This window comes from Acomys minous (assembly GCF_964271855.1).
Source record: "Acomys minous genome assembly, chromosome: 7".
Classification (NCBI taxonomy): Eukaryota; Metazoa; Chordata; class Mammalia; order Rodentia; family Muridae; genus Acomys; species Acomys minous.
The window spans coordinates 852,406-874,030 of NC_140488.1; the positions used below are offsets into that span (position 1 = coordinate 852,406).

Consider the following 21,625-nt stretch of genomic DNA (forward strand, 5'->3'; position numbering starts at 1 on the left):
CTGAATGGGGGTTCGATGTTTACTACTTGTATTGTCCTTGGTTAGTGCAATAGTTTGAGCAGACACTCCCGCCCCCTGCCCCCTGGGCCCCGATCCATCCATCATGATGTTCTTCTTGTAGGTTTCTAGGACCCTCTGGGTCCTTCTATTTCTCCATTTCCTATATTTCTCTTACCTAGAGTCCGAATAGGATGTCTTTACATCTATCTTCCCAATCTCCTGGTAAGTGAAGACTTTTGTGGGACCTGCCTTTTGGGCTAGTGCCCAATTATGAGTGAGTATATACCATGTGAGTCTTTCTGCTTCTGAGACTTTTGTTTCTATTTGGATCAAGACAAGGAGAAAGTAAGTTTCTCTGAAGTCCAGGAAACACATCAGACAAGGCATTGCTCATTTAACCATCCACTGCCCCTGAGTCTGTTCCAGTCCTGTCTTATATACTCCCTGCTCCTACCATGGTCCAGACTTTTGCCCTCTGTTCTTCTCTAGGCCAGACCTGGTGTCAGCTGTGGAGCATGCAGAAATGAGAAATTGACATTTATTGAGAAGCTCAAAAGGTAAGAAGGCTCACATGATTTGTTGATGCTCCTAATATGCACTAGCCATTGTTTGAGAAGCAGAAGCAGATACCATTCTTGTCATTCTAGGATTCATAGGCAGGTAACATAGACAATGAAACAATCAAAGAATTCTAAGAGTCAGTGATAAACAACATGGTTTGGAAGCCTTGAGGGCTGTGGGAGCATAAGGAAGAGGTTAGAGCAGACATCTATTAGAAGGGGACACAAAATTGGGAGTTTCTACAAATAGGTAAGACACTGGAAAGAAAGAAGCTTCTGCAAAGATTATGGCCTTCTTCTCTGGCATCCTGTCACAGCCATTGGCTGCTGAAATCCTGGGAGTTAGGAGGTGGTAGTCAAGAGATAACAATATAACTAATGTAAAAATTCAAAAGTATCTAAGATTAACTTATTATATCTTCTTTCCCACAGGATTCTTTATATCACTTCCAACCAATAACTTTGTAGGTCCAGCCTCCATCTAAATCTTAATATATTCAGCTCAGTCTCTGCTCATATCTCAGACAAATCATCTGCATTAGAAGCATTACCTTAAGGTCTAGGAAAAACAACTTTGTGTTTAGAAGCCATCTGTGTTGGTTGATCATCACAACTCCACAGATGAATTAAAGTACTCTCATATACGCAGTCTTTCATTCTGTACCGAGGAAGGGGAGGATTTTTAAGACCTGGTGGAATGAGAGCAAGGGGTATGCTTGGCAGACTAAATTCCCATCTATGAAAAGGGCTCTAGTCTTTCTCATGGCTAAGACAATTGTTAGAAAAATCTTTTTTCCAATTCAATAGTTCTACAAAGGGGAATAAAAGATGGAAGCATTGAAGAAAAACCGCACCTTAAGCTCTGAATTTATTATCTTAGGCTTTAGGGACCTGGCTGAACTACAAATCTTCTTTTTTGGACTCTTTCTAATTATGCATCTCATCACCTTAGCAGGCCACACAACTATTGTGCTAATCACTCTCATTGACACCTGCCTCCAGACACCCATGTATTTCTTCCTTCGAAACCTATCTGCCATTGAAATTTGCTACATATTAGTTATTGTCCCTAACATGCTGGCCAATTTCCTGTCTAACAATCAGCGAATGCCCTTCCTGGGATGTGCTCTACAAATGCACCTCTTCATTGCCTTGGGTGGAGCAGAGTGTTTCCTCCTTGTTGCGATGGCCTATGACCGTTTTGTGGCCATCTGCAACCCCCTGCGTTACACACTCATCATCACTAGGGTCTTCTGTCTGCAGATGTTGGCTCTGGCATGCATCAGTGGTTTTACACTTTCACTCACCCTTACCACTCTGATATTTCTCCTGCCCTTTTGTCAGTCCCATGTCATCAACCATTTCTTCTGTGATATTCCTGCTGTTCTATTTTTAGCCTGCTCTGACACGCGGGCCAATGAGATTGCAGTCTTCCTTGTCTGCATGCTGATTCTGCTGATTCCCTTCTTGTTGATCCTGTTTTCCTATGGATTCATTATTGCTGCCATTCTTAGAATTCATTCAGCAGAAGGCAGAAGTAAAGCTTTCTCTACCTGTGCTGGCCACCTGCTGGTCTCTGTTATGCACTACGGCTGTGCAATATTCATCTACATTCGTCCCAAGTCCTGCTACACCCCAGAACAGGACAAAATTGTGTCCTTGATCTATACCAATGTAACCCCAATGCTCTACCCTATGATCTATAGCTTGAGGAACAAGGAAGTCAAAGGTGCCCTCAGGAGGCTCCTGGTGAGCCATAGCCGATAAGGTGGCAGCCCAATACGAGTTGAAAGGGAAGGCACTGACAAACAACACTAACCAGGCCCTTTCCCAACAACTCACTCATCTTACTGAACACTTTGTATGTCCATGTTTTATTGTGAAGTTTCACCATAGTTCTCGGTACAGGTGGACCTTACTGCTCAATTTTCTATATTTGGAAAGATCAAGAGTCTTAAGATTTTTTTGAAATGTGGACAGTATTTCAGAGTTTCCTATAGCTTGGAGACTCACTAGAATATTCTGCCTTTTTACATGCTTTCCTGTTCTCCATCATAGACAATTTTATCGATCACTAGGAACACTGCCAGAGATATGGACACTGATAGGACGACCCAAATAAAGCTTTTCTGGCTGAAGAACAAAGGAGAATATAAATATAAATATAAATATAAATATAAATATAAATATAAATATAAATATAAATATAAATATAACCTGCCTGCACTATGCTCCATCCTTAACTTCCCCACCTCCCCGCTACCCAGGACACTTCAGTATTGGATGCTTTCCTTCCACTATGGGCCAAATGACCCCTCATTGCTCATATCTTCCTAAAGGGCCAACCTAATTTTTAAAGCCATGCAGGCTGTCCATAGCTGACCCAACAGCTGGGGGAGGTGTCCCTGCTCTGTGACTACCTGTGCTTATGCATTTTTAGAGTTGTAATTACTTGCATGCCTCCATTACCAAACTGGGGGTTCCTTGAAGGTGAAAACTATGATTACGTTCTATTACACTAGCATCTAGCCCATAACAGGTGCTTAAGAAATGGACATTTAGCTGAACTAAGAAATCTCATGTGCTGTTCTTTCTTTTTTTTTTTTTTTTGAGAAAGGTCTCGCTGACCTTGAGCTCACCAAGCCAGCTGAGCTGGATGTCCAGTGAGCCCTAATCTCTATCTCTCTAGCTTTGGGGCTATAAGCACATGTCAATATGTCTGGAATTTTTAAATATGTGTACTCAGGATCAAATTCAGGTCCTTGTGCTCATAGGCTCAGTTGATTAAGCTATCTCTCCAGCTTCTAAAACCTTTAAATAGCCTATTCAATTAGTTGAAACATCACCTATGATCCAGGCACAAAGATTAGGTGTACTGATTGTGAGAAAGTATTTGCTGAGTTCATTCCCACCCTACAGACTGGATTACACTCTGTGGATGCTGTGAGTCCCTCTACTATACACTTGGAAAGACGTATCTTGAAAGAATGAGCATCTCAATTGTCCAGTCACTGGATTCAACACTGGAAATATAGAAAAGTCGAAGACAAGATCCCTGTTCCCAAGGAGCTGTCTAATAAGCCTGGGCTATTAGACACTAAAATAATCAATTATTATAATGATTACGTCCTATTTGTTCATTCCTCCCAACAAATTTAATAACTCTCACTTATGTGAAGTATGAGGGAGCTTGGCCCCTTGATGGACTTTCACTGAACAAATAAACATGACCATGGCCACCTTTCCCTGGACTTTCTATTCCGTCGGCAATTTTTATGTGTACTGAAATAAAAATGTATTCCTAACTTAGACATGGAAAATAAAGTCTATGGATACCATTTATTTACAGACTTGCTCACCTTTTTCAGTTTACCCCTCCTACCCCCTCTGTCATAATGTCTTTAGAAGCACCAAAGGAAAGACAGTAACAATGAACAAGGTAGCTTTGTATGGAAAACAGTCCTCCACAAACTTGGCCAAAGTAACAACATTTTGCAGCATGATGCATAATAGTTTGATAGTGTGTGCTGAGACCTTTGAAATTTCCGATGAAGACAAAAAATACAGTATACCTCCCCACACAATTACTTTTTGGGTCTTGTTTACTTTTGCCATCTTCTGGGAACAGTATACACTTAAAGCTCTATAAATCAAGAACTTGGTAGGCATAGTTTGGTACTGTCAGTGAGTGAGGCTGCCTATAAGCCATCCAATAGCCTGTAGTTAACTAATTTACTTGTCAAGCTGGACTTGGTAAAAATCATTCTATGATCTTAGTTGTCACAATTCAGAGGCCAGCATTTATTCTATATCTCCCATGAAATTGACAAAGCAATCAGAGTCTGAGCAGAAACCCAATATACCCACATATGAGTCATGGTGGATAATTCCATGGAGGGGGAATTCCAGGTGCTCATACTCTTCTATGTGTGCTCTGCTGTGTGGGTGTATGGGCATGCACGCAAAACATCTAACAGAGTAAGAGTGTCTTAAGAATATGTGAGGAGCATCCTCTGAATTAGCTTTTGACTTGGCAAAAAAGTTATATATAAGAGGGGATGATATAGAGAAAAGTACTTTTCATCTCCCTGCCATCGCTAGACCCAACAATGAGTTTCCTGTCCAGTTTACATTCTGGACTGTGTCTTCCCTAGTTCTCTGGGAGATATTACATATCTTCTTTGGCTTGTTTTTCAAGACGAGGTTTCTCTGTGTAAGAAGCCTTGGCTGTCCTGGACTCTCTTTGTAGATCACGTTGCACACTCACAGAGATCCGTCTGCCTCTGCCTCCCGAGTGCTGGGACCAAAGGTGTGTGCCACCATGCCTGGCTTAGATCTTTTGTATTCTAAAAATAACTTCAATTGTAGAGTTAACACATAAAGATTTGGGATCTTCCTTCAGCTTCTTTGTACTAAGCTTTACATAATAAATTTTATTATGTACCCATTTATATTCAACTCTTTTTAACAAATTAGTTCATTTTGCTATATTCCTTTTGGTTGTGAGCCTAACTTATAACAGCTGGGCCATGGCTCCAGCCCCATTTTGCTATACTATTATGAAACATGACTGAGAAAAAGTCAGGGAAATGATTCTCTATGATGTTCTGCTATACTCAGATCACTGCCACGCTCAATCCTCATTAGAGAGGCTTCATCCAGCAGCTGATGGGAACAGATGCAGAGACCCACAGCCAAAAATTAGATGGAGTTCAGGGAACTCTGCAGAAGATGGAGAGGAAGAATTGTAGGAATACAGAGGGGGTCAAGGACACCAGGAGAACATGACCCACAGAAACAACTAAGCAGGGCTCACAGAGGCTCACAGAGAACGAAGAGACACTTTTGGAGCCTTCATGGGTCTGTGATAGGCCATCTGAATATATGATATGGTTGTTTAGCTTGGGTTTTTTGTGAGACTCCTAACAGTGGGAGAGGGGGTATCTCTGACTCTTTTGTTTGCCTCGGGATCCTTTCCCTCCTACTGGGTTGCCTCCCCCACCTTGATATGAGGGTTTATGCCTAGTCTTAGTGTTACTTGTTATGCCATGTGCAGTTGATATCACTGGAGGCCTGCTCTTTTCTAAAGGGAAACAGAGGTGTAATGGATCTGAGGGAGAGGGAGGGTGGGAAGAGGGACTGGCAGGAGTAGAGGGAGGGCAAACTGCAATAGATGAAGATGATACAGGAGCCAGTGGAATTAGCTGCCCCTCATACAGTAGCTAACACTATACCAGAGGAATGAGAATATATTAGCCTCCCTCAAAGAATTAAAAAATCATTCATAGAGGCCTCTTTGCTTCATTTACTCTGAGAATAAAGATCATTCTGAGCAATCAGACTGTCAACTTTCCATAAAATGTTAACCTCACTCTGAAGAGGCACAGTCATTGTGAGGGGCCCCAGGGGAGCCCTCCAGAGGGACTTCAATCACATGAATGTAGAGCTGAGTCTTCTTGGGAAGAAAAAGAAGAGGCTCTGGGCTGACAAACTGTGGGGTAACAGAAAGAAACTGGCCACTGTCAGAACCATCTGCAGCCATGGTCAGAACACCATCAAGGGTGTCACACAGAGATCCATTACAAGCTGAGCTCCGTGTGCGCTCACTTCCCCATCGATGCCATCATTCAGAATGGGTCTTTGGTGGAAATTCAAAATTTCTTGGGTAAAAAATACATTGCTTGAGAGCAAATGTTACTTGTTCTGTCTCTCAAGGATGAATTAACCCTTGAAAGAAATGATATTGAATTTGTTTCAAATTCAGTGGCTCTGATTCAGCAAGCCACAACAGTTAAAAACAAGGTTATCAGAAGGGTTTTGGATGGTGTCTGTGTCTGAAGAGGGAACAGTGTAGCAGGCTGATGAGTAGGATGTAAGTTACTCAGCTCCAGAAAAAATATCCTGAGTTACAAGTATGTTGGGGTGTCTTTGGGAACAATAAAAGACTTATATTGAAGAAAACTATTTATGGAGCTGGAGAGATGGCACAGCAGTTAAGAGCACTTGCTGCTCTTGTAGAGGTCCTAGGTTCAGTTCCCAGCACCAACATGGTGGCTCCTACCACCTGTGACTCCAATTCCAGAAGCTCAAACACCCATCTTTTTTGCTTCTGTGGGCACCTGCATCCATGTGACACACATACATGCCCTGAGGAGCACATGTACACATATAAAATAAAAATAAACAAGTATACTTTTAAAAATTTTATTCTATTAATTTATTTATATTACATCTCAATGGTTATCCCATCCCTTGTCTCCTCCCATTCCTCCATCCCTTCCATTTTTCCCTTACTCCCCTCCCCTATGACTGTTCCTGAGGGGGACCTCCTCCCCCTGTATATGCTCATAGGGTATCAAGTCTCTTCTTGGTAGCCTGCTGTCCTTCCTCTGATTGCCACCAGGTCTCCCCCTCCAGGGGACATGGTCAAATATGAGGCACCAGAGTATGTGTGAAAGTCAGACCCCACTCTCCACTCAACTGTGGAGAATGTCCTGTCCATTGGCTAGATCTGGGAAGGGGTTTGAAGTTTACAGCCTGTATTGTCCTTGGCTGGTGCCATAGTTTGAGCGGGACCTCTGGGCCCAAATCTGCCTATCATAATTTTCTTCTTGTAGGTTTCTAGGATCCTCTGGATCCTTCAACTTTGCCATTCTCCCATGCTTCCCTCATCTAGTGTCCCAATAGGATGTCTTCCCCTCTGTAACAAGTATATTTTTAAAACATGCAAACAACCTTAAGCCTCTTTAATCCAGTCCAATAAGGCCAGTAAGTAATGCTTTCTCTACTCATGTTTCTGTACCAAATATCACTCTCCTGACTAAACAATTAATACAAATTATGGCACCTTGTATTCTTTTGGGTCTTTCTAACCTTTCTTTAGTATTCTTGTAGTCATTGACTCTCCAAACAAATTTAAATTTATTTTTAAATGGACAGCAATGGGCCTTCAAGGTACTTGCACAAAGTTACTTTCACAGTCCCTCTAATTATTGTGTTATGAGATGGTGGCTTGTAATCTTGCTTTCTTATCATGGTCAACAACTATGAAATGTTTCATTATTGTTTTAGGTTTTTATTGCTATGATAAAGCACTGTGACCAAAAACAACTTGGGGAGGAAAGGGATATATTTCCTTTAATAAGTCTCAGGTCATACTCCATCGCTGAGGGAAGTCAGGGCAGGAACTCAAGGTAGAAACCTGGAGGCAGGAGCTAATACAGAGACCATTGAGGAAGGAGTGCTGCTTACTGACTTGCTCCTCATGGCACCATATACAGCGGGCTGGGGGCCCTCCCACATGCATTCTTAATCAAGGAAATGCTCCAGAAGCTTGTTTATAGGCCAATCTTATTATGCATTTTCTCAACTGTAGTTCCCTCTTCTGAGATAACTCTACCTTGTGTCAATTTAACAAAAATCTAGCCAGAGCAGTTATATACACGAAATCACGTTAATCTATGAGCATTTTATAGATTTTGGAAGAAATCTGGAAGATATATAATTAGACCTGACTAGGTGGAAGGGTTAAGTCTCCTTAATATATAAAGGCCTGCCATAGCTGCACAATTTTAGGGATGTTTATGGTCATGTAAGATATACATGACATCTGTGCAGCTAGTGAGTGTGCAACCATGATGGGCTTTGTTTTTAAGCCATCTGGGGTGTTAGCACATGTTTGTGCCCCATCTTGTTCTAGTTGGCCATCTTTTATATAATGTGATAAGTAGTGGTCACATAGAATTGTAGCCAAGAGTTCAGGAAGCTTTTGATCAAGTTAAGATTTTCGTGATATTATGTTGTATTTCTACCTTGTTTCATGACTGACACCACAGTCTGTGGAAAAGGGTAGAAGACAAACATACAATAGCTGCCAGGCATATATAAATCCCTCAAACTGATAAGAGTCTATCACTGTACTTCCTTCAGTGAGGATTTAAAAAGCCTATCCAGAATGGGGTAGATTCACAAGCTTTTGACAGACTCCTTTCTGAGGCTGCACAAAATCAGACTCTATGACAGTAGCATGTGTTCCTGTATACTTACAGCAATGTGGAGTCTTATCTGATAGTTCTGTGAAAAATGCATGCAGGCCATGCATATTGGGACTGATGGACTCATTTATAACTACTGAACTATGTAGGCACTATCTGGGGTGCAAAATAAATGCAGAAGGTAGATTTTAATAACCCAGTGTTATTATTGATGCTATGTTTAAAGATAGGCTGGTATTGAATCTACATATAGTAAAACTGTTCTATAGATTGCAGTGAGAAGTGCATGAAAAGATGCATGAGAGTCACATTCAGCTCAAGGCCATCTAGGTACCAAACCAATGACAATGACGATTTTCCATAGCTTAGGGAAATTCTGGGCTGTGCTTTCAACTCAGAGTGGAGTAATATCATAGCCTAGGCCAGGCACACCTGACTATCATGTGATCTTTGCTAGGAACGTAAGCAACTTATATTGTTTGGAAGACAATTGGAGTGATAGCTCCATGAAACCCATATCTCTCTGGAGAGAGAAAAGGCAAATGGTAATAAGAGAAGGACTGTGACCAAAATAGTAGCTGACATTGTAGTCCATTCCCACTTGGCTTCTCCACTTGAAGGGATACACATTGCTCTTATAGCCTGTGATGGGCGATTGTTCGCTTGAACAAGCTTGGTAGATTCTCCTCCTTTTATTCCTTCAAGAAGCATTAACTCTCACTGCTTGAATCACATTCCTGGTTCTTAGATTTACGTCTTTGTGACTGGGGTGATGGATACGATCATAAGAGACCAACATGAAAGACTTATTACAGTGTTGAAGCTATTCAGTATTGTGACTGTGATAATAGATACAAAGTTAATAAATTTTATCTTACTTTCACAATAAACCAATAAAATACTGGCAATTACTTCAGTTCTATGAAACATAGATTTAAAAATATTTTTATTTTCTTCATTTTTGTTTAGAAATAATATGTAATAAAACACTTTAAAAGTTAAAGATTGAAATAAATAAATGATTTATAAATAAAAGTAACAAAAAATTAAAGATTGATGAATGGACCCCTTAGTCTAGTCAATCTAATTGCATAAAATGTATTTTCCCCACCACCATACACACACACACACACACACACACACACACACACCATTTTGGGGATAGGGCAGACAAGGATAGAATAAGGCCACTACTAGTCAGGAAGATCAGGCTTTGGTACCACACAGAGCCCTAGTAAGAAGTAGTGCATAGTTCAGGCTGTGGGGACAGAAAGGAAAAAGACACTATTGAAATGGCTATCTATGGAAGGTGGCTTCCCAGACCAGTGAGCAGCAACTGGAGGATAAGTTAGCCTCTCAAAGCACAGTGACATTCCCTGTTCCCAAACTGGCTGGTTCTTGCCTTTCATGGCTATTTTATCTTTATAACCAAAAAGGGGTGGAATTGGGGGAGGGAAATTCATAACAGACCAAAGACACAAAGACTCCCTATTCCCAAGTCACAGGTCCAGAATAAGAGCTCCCAAGGAAACTGGAAGTTCTCAGAGATCTCCAAGGGAAGGAACAAGATTAGGCCCCACCAGCCCCATCAGGTGCAGCTGGGCCTTCCCAGGTCTGCATCAATAAAGCCTATGCCAGCTGCATGCCCCTTCCAAGAGGGAGAGTTCCACTTAGGCCAAATAGTTACAGGAAAAACAAACAAACAAAACGAAAACTCTGAAATGAACAAGGAAAATACTTTGTACTAACACAGGTGAGAGTTGTTCTCTTGGCCTCTGATAGCCTAGGGAGATTAGATAAGACACAGGTAAGGCAATTGATCAGATAGGGAGTAAGCCTGTAGAAATGTGTATCAGTAAGACAGAGAACAAATGATCGAGGCACATTTGCACAGCTGAGTTTGTTAGGGCTTGGTTATTTGATGTGACCACAGATTATCCAAATTCATATGCTATATACTTGGTCACCCAAAGTGACCCACCCAAGAGATAACCAACCTCACATGGAAATTATTTGAAAAAATTGCATTTGTACTAAAATACTGAAAAAATAGACATTTTCTTACCATTATTCTCTAAATAATACAGTATAACGACTGTTTGCATAGACTTTACAATGCAAAGTAATTAGAAATTAAAAGTGCTCTAGAAGCCATTTAAAGTGTTAATAATATGCCATTGTATATAAAGGACTTGAGTATGAGGATTTAGGTATCTAAGAAGGCCCTGAAACCAATCTTTCACAGGTACTAAGAGAGAATTGGACTGCTTGAATTTCAGTATTCCAATAATGTCTTGAGTATCTGGAAAATAGGCATTTGCTTAATTTCCATTTTCCTCAAATTTATACACTCTGTTCCTGTCACTTCTTGGGCTTAACTATTATAGGTTGATGTTTTCAAATGTTTATTGTATTCTAAACATGTGTTCTACTATTCAGGAACATGGAACTAGGATCTTCACAGTGCTCAGGCGGGCTGGCAACTATGAACAAGAGGAGCCGTCCTTTGCCTAGCAAGCACTTGTCTTGTATGCATATATTTTTGTGTGTTTAAGCATATGTGTGTTTCTATGTGAGTACTTGAAGAAACAGACTACAAATGCCATTGTGTAATATTGACAAAACGTTGGTGGAGCAAGGTATCAGTGGCTCTTTTGAGGATAACTTTCAAGATCAGATGAGTGTATGTGCAGAATTTTGCAAAGGTTGCTTTTTTCAAACAGCTTACAGCCATAGAAACAGAAAAAAAAAAAAAAACAAAAAAAAAAAACCACCCTCCACTTCGTTGGCCCTATGGTGTCTAGCCCTGGACTCAATAGTCAGAGGCTTCAGGGACTTCATTATAGTACAGTTCTCCTCACTGCCTGAATAATAGGGTACCAATTAGAAGAACTTGCAGAGGTAAAATTCAGCTTTTAATGAATTATACAGGATAATTAAAACTTCAGCAAAGTAGATCACTTGGGAGCTAATTAGAAAATTTTCTCAACAAGTGGTAAATAACTTTCTTATTTTTGTTTTGCATGTTAAAAAAAATAAAAGGGGCAACTATGGAAAAGAATGTAAAAATCCACCACCATTTTTTCAGTAAAGATAGCTGTAATGAAAATGTATATTATTTAGACAAGCCAGTTCCTGTTTAGAGCTCAGAAGAGTGATTACAACATGAAAATTGCCCAGTAAGTGTCATTGGTTATTGTTGTTCATTTGCAAGCGGATTCAGGAAAAATATGATCCCATGCAAAAACATCAAATAAAATTCATTTACATTTTCTTTTTAATATTTTGTCTTATTTATATGTACTAATTGAATATATTAGCTATAAGTATTCAAATAACAGAAATACGTCTATATATACTATTCCTTTACATATGAGATATACATTAGCTTAATCAGTCAGTGCTTATTTGTCTATTCTTATTCCTATTCATCCATTTCATTTTATTTATTTAATAGCCACTTGCACCTCAGATGTGTCTTCCAAAGAGTAAAGGACTGAAGTGCTTTTATTTCTCTTTGTTCTTCTTTTATACAATACATCCCATCCATAGCCTCCTCTCTTCCTACTCCTCCCCCACCTCCCATATCCCCCAGATCCACTGCTCCTCCAGTTTCCTTTAGAAAAGAGCAGGCCTCCCACTGGTGTCAACTGAACACAGCATTTATACAGTGTGGTGTGAAATGTGAAAAATTCTCTGTGGACATACAAAGGTCCCATACAGTCTAGAGAGGATGGTGACCATAATAGATGCAAAGGGGGAATAGAAAATACAGGAAAGAACTTAACAGCAAAACTTTTCATTTTTACCCTACCACATCCTGTTCTTTTTCCTAGATAGCTGCATCTAGATGCCCAAAGCCTGGAAGTCGGTTTTTGACAATGCTCGTCATTTTCTTGGAAAGGAGGAACAAGGAGCAGAGCCTGGGAACACGAGGACCAACTTGCTAGGGCAGCAGGGAGAAGAGGCATCTATTTTTGGTGGGTTGTGATATTTTTGGTGTTTTATTAAAAATGGAAAAAGTTATTTTTGTTAGCACTCGTGGTGCTTCTCCCCCTCCCCCCAGGCAGACCCCCAAACTGTCAAGGAAAGGCAAGCCCCCCTGGAGGGATGGGTGGGGGCTAAAGCAGGGGCTGCTATGGCTACCAAAGGATGAGCTGGTGATATGAGCCGAGGGTGCCTGTCACATGACACTCTCCACCACGACGACCTTGCTGCTCTCGGACACCGGCGTCAGGGTGGTCAGGCCCCTGACATCTGCATCCTGAGCTCTGTACTCCAAGTGGTGGAGGCCCCAGATGGGCTGGGTCAGGTGCTGCCAGCGCTGTAGGAGAGGAGGGCGTGCTGAACCTCCCATTGGGTCATGTGCTCTACCCCACGGCAAGTGCTTCTTTCTGCCTCTCTCTAGCTCCTACTGTCTGCCACCGAGGCAGGCTCTGCTTCCCTTAGGCACCCTGCCGGACCCTGTTCCCTGCAGTGGGAAGCGGTGGTGGTGGGGTGAGTGTTCCTTGTGTGGTGCCAGGGGCGTGCTGCGAGGTGGGTCTCCCGCTTCCCCGGCTGCCACACTGGGGGGGGGGGGGCATACTGGGTTAGCTTCACCTTCCTTCCATCTACCGCCGCCCCCTACAACCTGAGGTGGCCAGGGTTGTGAGAGATGGCTTGCTCCTTCGAGGGAAGAGTTGACCTTACCTCTGCCACGGTTCCTTTTGCCCTGAGGAGGCAGACCAGGAGGTAGAGGGGCACACACAGCATGGAAGAGAGTGTGAAAACCTAGTCTGTTTGTAGTTTGGCTCCACCACAGGTACTTGCCGATGGTGTAGACCAGGTATTTGAAATACACAATTTTAAAGATGAAAATTAAATGTTTGTTAGAAATTTATATATTTAAGAGTTTATATTAGAAGCCGAGTATAGTGTCACATGCCTTTAATTCCAACACCTGCAAGGCAGCAAAAGGCGTATCTTTGTGAGGTCATGGTCTACATAGAGAGTTCCAGGATATCCAGGCCTACGTAAAAAGATCCTGTCTCAAAATAAGGTTTAGAAATTGTCAGGAGCCGTTTGCAAAGGCTCTCTGTCTACAGACATTGCTCTCTCTCATGCTCTCTGCCCTAATTTAAGGGTCATGTGAACTGCTGAGAAGGAGGATAGTAAGATGTTCTGACAAGCATGCATTCAAGGTCTACTGACTCTAGGAGGTCGTGGGTCCCTGAGATAAGTTGTGCAGGTGTGAGCACTGCATGCTCAGAATGAGTTTTGATCTTGTTCCCATGCCTGGAAAGTGTTTAAATATGCTCTTACCAATAAAGTCAGGGCTGCGGTATTGCCTGATGGTCTTCCTGACTCTGTCTCTGTTTTCTTCTCTCTCCTCTCAGGAAGATATTTCTTGTCTCTGCCCTTATTTTTCCCTAATCTTCATTCCCAACTCAGGTATTGTTCTATTCTGCCGGCAGGCCCTGAAAAGTGGTGCCCAAACCGGGGAACTGAGTATTGGGGGTTCAAGGAAAAAGTGAGCTCAAGTAAAATATAAAAAGTAAGGGTGCAGTGATTATTTTTTGGGAGTAAAATGGGACAAGGTAATGGTCATTTGCCTTTTGTATATATGTTTAAGAATATGCTCCGTGTTAGGTGAGCTAAGGTAAGTCAGCAACAGTTGCTTAAATTTTTAGAGTTTATACAAAATGTTTGCCCATGGTTTCCTGAAGGAACAGTGAACTTAGAAACCTGGGGAAAGGTAGGGATTAAGTTGCAAGATCATTATGATATTTTGGGGTCTGAAAATGTTCCTGTAGATATTTTTAGTTTGTGGGCTTTAGTTAGAGATAGTTTAGACCCTAGGCATGAAAGAGAAAAGGTTCAATTAAAAAAAAAACTGCACTAGGGAAAAGTGAAACTAAGCCTTCTGCTCTGCCGCCCGAGCCTGTGTAAATTCAGGGCCCAGGGACAGCTTGATAAATTGTCACATAACTCCTTCTAATTCTCCGTGGAATCTGTGCAACTGTATATTGTCAAAGTCTCAAGACTGTGCTGGTTTGTCTTGCCTGTCTGTTTTATGGTTGTCATGTCAAATTCTGTTTCTATGTCTGTAAACTTGTTTAATTGTTTAAATGGTGTTTTATGTTTTATATTCTGAGAAAAAGGCCAAGCTTCATCAGCTGGCTGCTAGTGCTAACTCATTTCAAAGATTCTCAGAAAAAGAAGCAACAAAAACTGATAAACTAGCTCTGTCCTTGGAGCTAGGCTGGGAGTCTCCTGTCTAGATCAAATGGGCAACAAGCCAGGATTGCCTGAACTCCTAACAATGTGCTCTGAGCTCTGACAAGCCCAGCAGCCTGGATGTGGTGAGCACAGGATCAATTCACTACCCACTATGTGGAGGTGGCTGAGCAGTGGGAGCTAATGCGGTGAGTCTTTCTGGGGACTGGGTGGTAAGCAGTGACCAGACAAAGGCACTGCTAAGGTCCCTTTCAGTCCTAGTCTCTCCTTGGACTCCTTGGCAACGGGATCTGCATAACTTTCACTACTGGGGCTGCATCTGGCAAAGTATTTGCAACAGGGGCTTGTGTGTAGAAACATCCTGGGCAGGATGCCAAACTCAGATAGCCTTAGTTTCTCTATTATCTTCCATAAGTTATGCCTTTAGTAATTAACATTTAGGTGTAAGATCCATTTATTAAAAATACTTTTATTTTATAAGCTAATAATAGGTCATAATTCCTTTTTAAGAGTGAAGTCATACCACGTCCCCTGGATGGGGAGACCTGGTAGCACTCAGAGGAAGGATAGCAGGCTACCAAGAAGAGACTCGATACCCTTGAGCATATACAGGGGGAGGAAGGTCCCCCTCAGTCACAGTCATATTACACCCACCATCATTCCCTTGTTCTGGCCAACTCCTTCCTTTGGGCCTATTTCTTATTTTTCATTATCCTTTGTCCTTTTCCTGTTTTTATGTCACACACACACACACATACACACACACACACACACACACACACACACACACACACACACCACACACCACACACCACACACAGGAACACACACATACACACCTATATTTTACATATGAGAAAAATCTGTGCTATTTGTCGTTCTGAATATGGCTTGTTTGCTTAACACAATGATCTCCAGTTCTGTTTATTTCCCTACAAATGCCATAGTTCTGTACTTTACAGCTGAATAAAATACCATTTTCTAGATATACATTTTCTTTATTCATTCCCATGTTGATGGACATTTAGGCTGCTTTCATACCATGGCTGACTTTATCAGGGTTTCTAGTCCTGCGAAGAGACACCATGACCATGGCAACACTCATAAATGGAAGCATTTAAATGGAGGTAGATTAAAGGTTCAAAAGTTTAGTCCATTATTGTCATAGCAGAAGCATGATAGTGCACAGGCAGACATGGTGCAGAAGAAGGAGCAGGAGTTCTACATCCAGATCAGCAGGCAACAGGAAGAGTAAGAGTAAACTACTGGGCCTGAATTGAGCTTCTGAAAAGTCAGATATCACCCCCAGTGACACACTTCCTCCAACAAGACCACACCTACTCCAACAAGGCAATTTATCCTAATCCTTTCAAATAATGCCACTCCTAGCCGGGCGTGGTGGTGCACGCCTGTAATCCCAGCACTCGGGAGGCAGAGGCAGGCAGATCACTGTGAGTTCGAGGCCAGCCTGGTCTACAGTGTGAGTCCAGGACAGCCAAGGCTACACAGAGAAACCTTGTCTCAAGAAACAAAAACAAAAACAAAACAAAACAAAACAAATAATGCCACTCCTTATGAACCTATGGGGGACATTTTCATTCAACACAACACAGAAGCTATTGTGTATGTTGCAGCAATAAACTTAGATGTGCAAGGATCTCTATGGTATGCTGATCTAGAATTCGTTGAGAATAACAAGGACTATAGCTAGAGCACTTGCTCTATTTTTATGTTTTTGAGGAAATCCATATTGATTTCAATAGTCGATATACCCCTTTATATTCATACCAGCTGTGTACAACAGTTTTTCCACAGCTTCAACAAAATTTGTTATCATTAGATGGAATCCTGATACAGGTTTAATTTACATGTCCCTGATGTTTAAGGATGTTGAACACATGTTCAAGTAATTATTGCCCATTTGTTTTATTTCTTTTGGGAACTGATCATATAATTCATTTGCCTAGTTATTGACTGGATTATTTCAGTTGTTAAAATTTTGAAAAATTTTATAGACTTTATAGACACTAATCCCATCAGATATTTAATTAGCAGACCAATAGCCAAAATTATACTGAATTAGAAAAATGAAAATATTTCCTCTAAATTCATATAAAGCTACCATATGACTCAAATATACCACTCATGGGCATATGTTGAAAGGACCATATATTCCTTCTCAGAGACAATAGGTCATCTGGACAAAACCAAACACATTAACATTGGAGTTGAATAACATTGTAAATCAGTAGACCTACTATACTCTCTTTTTAAAAATTTATTTATTTATTTGTGTGTGTGTGTGTGTGTGTGTGTGTGTGTGTGTGTGTGTGTGTGTATTGCCTGCATGTATGTACATTGTATGCATGCGTTGCCTGTGGAGACCAGAAGACAGTGTTATAACCTCTGGAACTAGAGTTCAACAGTTGAGAGCTGCTGTGTGGGTGCTGGAAAACAAACCCAGATCCTCTGGAAAGTACCCAGTGCTCTTAACCACTGAGCCATAGTTCTAGCCCATTGTGAGCCTACCTTTCAATAGTGATTGCTTTTGAAGACAATATTTTAATTGCAAGGAAGTACTGTGTACTAAGCATGATGCTCCAACAGGTAGGCTAGAAAAAGAAAACAACACCTCAATCCTTTAACAACTTAGTCCCTCTTGAACATGGCAAATACTCCTTCTGAAATGGTAAGGGAGATTTTTAAAAATTTAATTGATAAATAAAATTTTATAATAAATACATTTATTAATTGTTGATCTTAGAGCCTGAGCTGTTAGTGTTCTGTTCAAGACATTGTCTCCTGTGCAAATGAGCTCAAGGCTCCTCTCTACTTTTTCTTCTAACAGAATTAGTGTGACTGGTTTTATGTTGAGGTCTTTAATCCACTTGGACTTGAGTTTTGTACAGGGTGATAAATATGGATCTACTTGCATTTTTCTACATGTAGACATTCAGTTAGACCAGCACCATTTGCTGAAGATACTATCTTTTTTTTCATCATATGGTTTTGGCTCCTTTGTCAAAATCAAGTGTCCATAGGTGTGTGGGTTTGTTTGTGAGTCTTCTATTTGATTCCATTGATCGAACAGCTTATTTATATGCCAGCACCATGCTGTTTTTTATTACTATTGATCTATAGTACAGCTTGAGATCAAGGATGGAGATACATCTAGAAGATATTTTACTGTATAGGATTGTCTCAACTATTTCAGGTTTTTTGTTTTCCATCTGAAGTCGAGAATTGATCTTTCAAGGTTGGTAAAGAATTTTCTTGGAATTTTGATGGGGATTACATAGAAACTGTAGATTGCTTTTGTTAAGATGGTTATTTTTACTGTGTTAATTCTACCAATCCATGAGCATGGGAGAGCTTTCCATCTTATGATATCTTCTTCAATTCATTTCTTCAGAGACTTGAAGTTTTTTCATATAAGTCTTTCATTTTCTTGGTTAGTGCTACACCAAGATAGTTTATTTATTTATTTTTGTGAATGTGTGGCTATTGTGAAGGGTGTAGTTTCCCTAATTTATTTCTCAGCCTATTTGTCATTTGTATACAGGAAAGCTAATGATTTTTTTGAGTTGATTTGTATTGAGCCACTTTGCTGAAGTTGTTTATCAGCTGTAGGGGTTCCTTGGTAGAACTTTTGGGGTCACTTGTGCATACCATCAGATCATCTGAGACTAGTGATACTTTGAATTCTTTATTTTCAATTTGTATCCCTTTCATCTCCTTTAGTTGTCTTATTGCTGTAGCTAGGACTTCAAGTACTGTATTGAAGAGAGAGTTGACAGCCTTGTGTTACTGATTTTAGTGGACTTGATTTAAGTTTCTCCCCATTTAGTTGGATGTTGACTATAGGCTTGTTATATGTTGCCTTTACTATGTTTAGGTAAGTGCCTTGTATCCCTGATCTCTCCAGGACTTTTAACATGAATGGGTATTGGATTTTTTCAAATGCTTTTTCGGCATCTGAGGAGATGATCATGTGTGTTTTTTTTTCTTTTAGTCTGTTTATATGATGGATTATATTGTTAGATTTTCATATGTTGAACTATCCCTCATGAAACTTAAAAGCTTCTGTAAAACAAAGGACACTGTCAACAGAACAAAATGACAGTCTACAGACTGGGAAAATATCTTCACTAACCCTACATCTGACCGAGGGCTAATATACAAAATATATAAAGAACTTAAGAAATTAAACACCAACAAACCAAATAATCCAATTAACAATGGGGTAAAGAACTAAACAGAGAATTATCAACAGAGGAAAATCAAATGGATGAGAAACACTTAAAGAAATGCTCAACATCCCTAGTCATCAGAGAAATGCAAATCAAAACAAGGCTAAGATTCCATCTTATACTTGTCAGAATGGCTAAGATAAAAAACTCAAGTGACAGCACATGCTAGTGTGGATGTGGAGAAAAAGGAAACACTCCTCCATTGCTGGTGGGAGTGCAAACTTGTACAACCACTTTTGAAATCAATCTGGTGCTTTCTCAGAAACTTGGGAATGATTCTAGCTCAAGACTTAGACATATCACTCATGGGCATAAACCCAAAAGATGCTCCACCATACAACAAGGACGTTTGCTCAACTATGTTCATAGAACCTTTATTCATAATAGCCAGAATCTGGAAACAACCTAGATGTCCCTCAACTGAAGAATGGATAAAGAAACTGTGGTACATTTACACAATAGAGTACTACTCAGCTATTAAAAACAAGGAAATCTTGAAAATTGCAGGTAAGTGGATGGAACTAGAAAAGATCATCCTGAGTGAGGTAACCCAGACCCAGAAAGACACACATGGTATATACACACTCATAAGTGGATATTAGCCACATACTACAGGATAACCACACTATAATACTCAGACCTAAAGCTAAACAACAAGGAGGACCCTAGGGAGGATGCTTAATTCTCATTCAGAATGGCAAATAGCATAGACACCGGAAGGAATTGAGGAGAAGGAACAGGATGGGAGCCTACCAAAGAGGTCCTCTGAAAAATTTCCACCCAGCAGGGTATCCATGCAGATGCTGAGACTCACAGCCAAAGTTTGGGATGGAGTGCAGGGAGTTTTATGGAAGAGTTGGGGAATAGAAGGACCTGGAGGAGACAAGAGATCTACAAGGAGACCAATGGAGCCAACAAATCCTTGTGGTGCTGCAGAGACTGATGCACCAACCAAGGACTATACATAGTGAGGACCTAGACCGCCCTGCTCAGATGCAGTAGATAGGCAACACAGTTTCTTTGTGGGTCCCATAATATGGAGAGTAGGGGCTACTTCTGACATGGACTCTGGTGCTCACTCATTGATCACTTTCCCCTGGTGGGGTTGCCTTCCCAGGCCACAGAGGAAGAGGATATAAGGAGTCCAGATGAGACTTGATAGGCTGAGATCAGATGATAGGGGAGGAGGACTCCCCCTTTCTGAAGACTAGGGGAAGTGGTGAGGGAAGATGAGGGAGGGGGTGGGACCTGGAGGCAACAAGGGATATAAAGTGAACAAATTAAAGAGACTAAAAAGGTATATATATATATATATATATATATATATATATATATATATATATATATATATGCATTTAACCAGTAGCATAAATTCCAATAAAAATGATGTGAAAAAACAGCAGTATAACTCCTTTAAAGACTACAAGTTCTATAGTAATTGCTTCTAATGAATTACATTAAATCACAAAGAACATAAAATAATAAGAGAATACAATTTGTATTGATTTTCAAATGAGAAAGTCAATATTATTATTGAAAATTAATATTACTTGAAAGATATGAAAAATAATTCAATAAAGTAACAGAAATAGTGGAGATAAACCAAAATGAAATACTGGAAGTGAAAAATACAGTAGTATGTCAAATGAAAAGGTCCATGGAAAACTGAACCAATAGAGTGGATAAACAAAAGATCAGAATATCTCAACTTCAAGGCAAAGTGGCAGAATTGGAAGAAAAACAAAGGTAAAATACTGATAAAGTACCTGATGCTTTTTAATATATACAGACAGTATATTAAAGACCAAATTGTAGGTGATCATAGGCAAAGAAGGGGAAGAACTCCATTCTAAAGACAGAATGCTTTCAACAAAATCAAAGCAAAAAATAACAACCAAATTAGAAAAAGAGCTGTTATTTCAAATACAGGAAGCAAGACCAGAAAAAACTTCTCCTTGTCATATTATTATTAAACCAATAAACACAACAAAGAAAAATATTATATTAAAAACAGCAAGAAAAAAGCACCAAATCACAAATAAAGGCAGATCTATCAGAATCACAGCAAATTTTTCCATTGAAAGTTTATTTTTAATTTTTAAATATTCATTTTAATTTTTATTTGTGTGTGTCTCTGTCTCTGTCTCTGTCTCTGTCTCTCTCTCTCTCTCTCTCTCTCTCTCTCTCTCTCTCTCTCTGTGTGTGTGTGTGTGTGTGTGTGTGTGTGCGTGCGCATGCGCATATGTCCACAGAGGCCATATGAGGGTAACAGATCATCTGAAGTTGGCATTACAGGCAATTTAAAGCCACCTGATGTGGTGATGGGAACTAAACTTGGATCCTATGGAAAAGCAGAAAGTACTTTTGATCACCGAGCCACCTGTAAAGCTCCTCAACAGAAACTTTAAAATTCAGGAGAACTTGGAATAATGTATTTTAAATTGCAAAAGACACCAACTGCCAACTACTGTATACAGTGACATAATTTGCCATAACTGAAGGAGAAAGAAAACCTTCCATGATTAAAGAAATGCTAAAGCAATTCATGGATGGTAAGCCAGCTCCACACAAGTTACTTCAATGAATTTCTCAGATTAAAGAACAT

General features: G+C 40.2%; 1 protein-coding gene, 1 long non-coding RNA gene and 1 pseudogene across 3 annotated transcripts; 2 read left to right on the forward strand and 1 right to left on the reverse strand.

Annotated features, from left to right (window-relative positions):
- Positions 1-1,388: 1,388 nt before the first annotated feature.
- Positions 1,389-2,327, forward strand: LOC311601540 (olfactory receptor 10K1-like; the record flags this gene model as incomplete). The annotated part of the gene is made up of 1 exon (XM_084789035.1): positions 1,389-2,327. One exon carries the CDS (start codon positions 1,389-1,391, stop codon positions 2,325-2,327), a length of 939 nt encoding a protein of 312 aa, XP_084645161.1.
- A 1,663-nt stretch (positions 2,328-3,990) lies between these two features.
- Positions 3,991-6,398, forward strand: LOC311601925 (large ribosomal subunit protein uL6-like; annotated as a pseudogene). Its single transcript has 2 exons — positions 3,991-4,041; positions 5,883-6,398. The product of its transcript is annotated as a large ribosomal subunit protein uL6-like (transcript).
- Positions 6,399-12,539: 6,141 nt separating this feature from the next.
- On the reverse strand, positions 12,540-13,328 carry LOC311601897. Its single transcript, XR_014780679.1, has 2 exons — positions 13,244-13,328; positions 12,540-12,878 (listed from the first exon to the last, which is right to left on the reverse strand). It is a non-coding gene; the product is annotated as an uncharacterized lncRNA (long non-coding RNA).
- Positions 13,329-21,625: the final 8,297 nt, after the last annotated feature.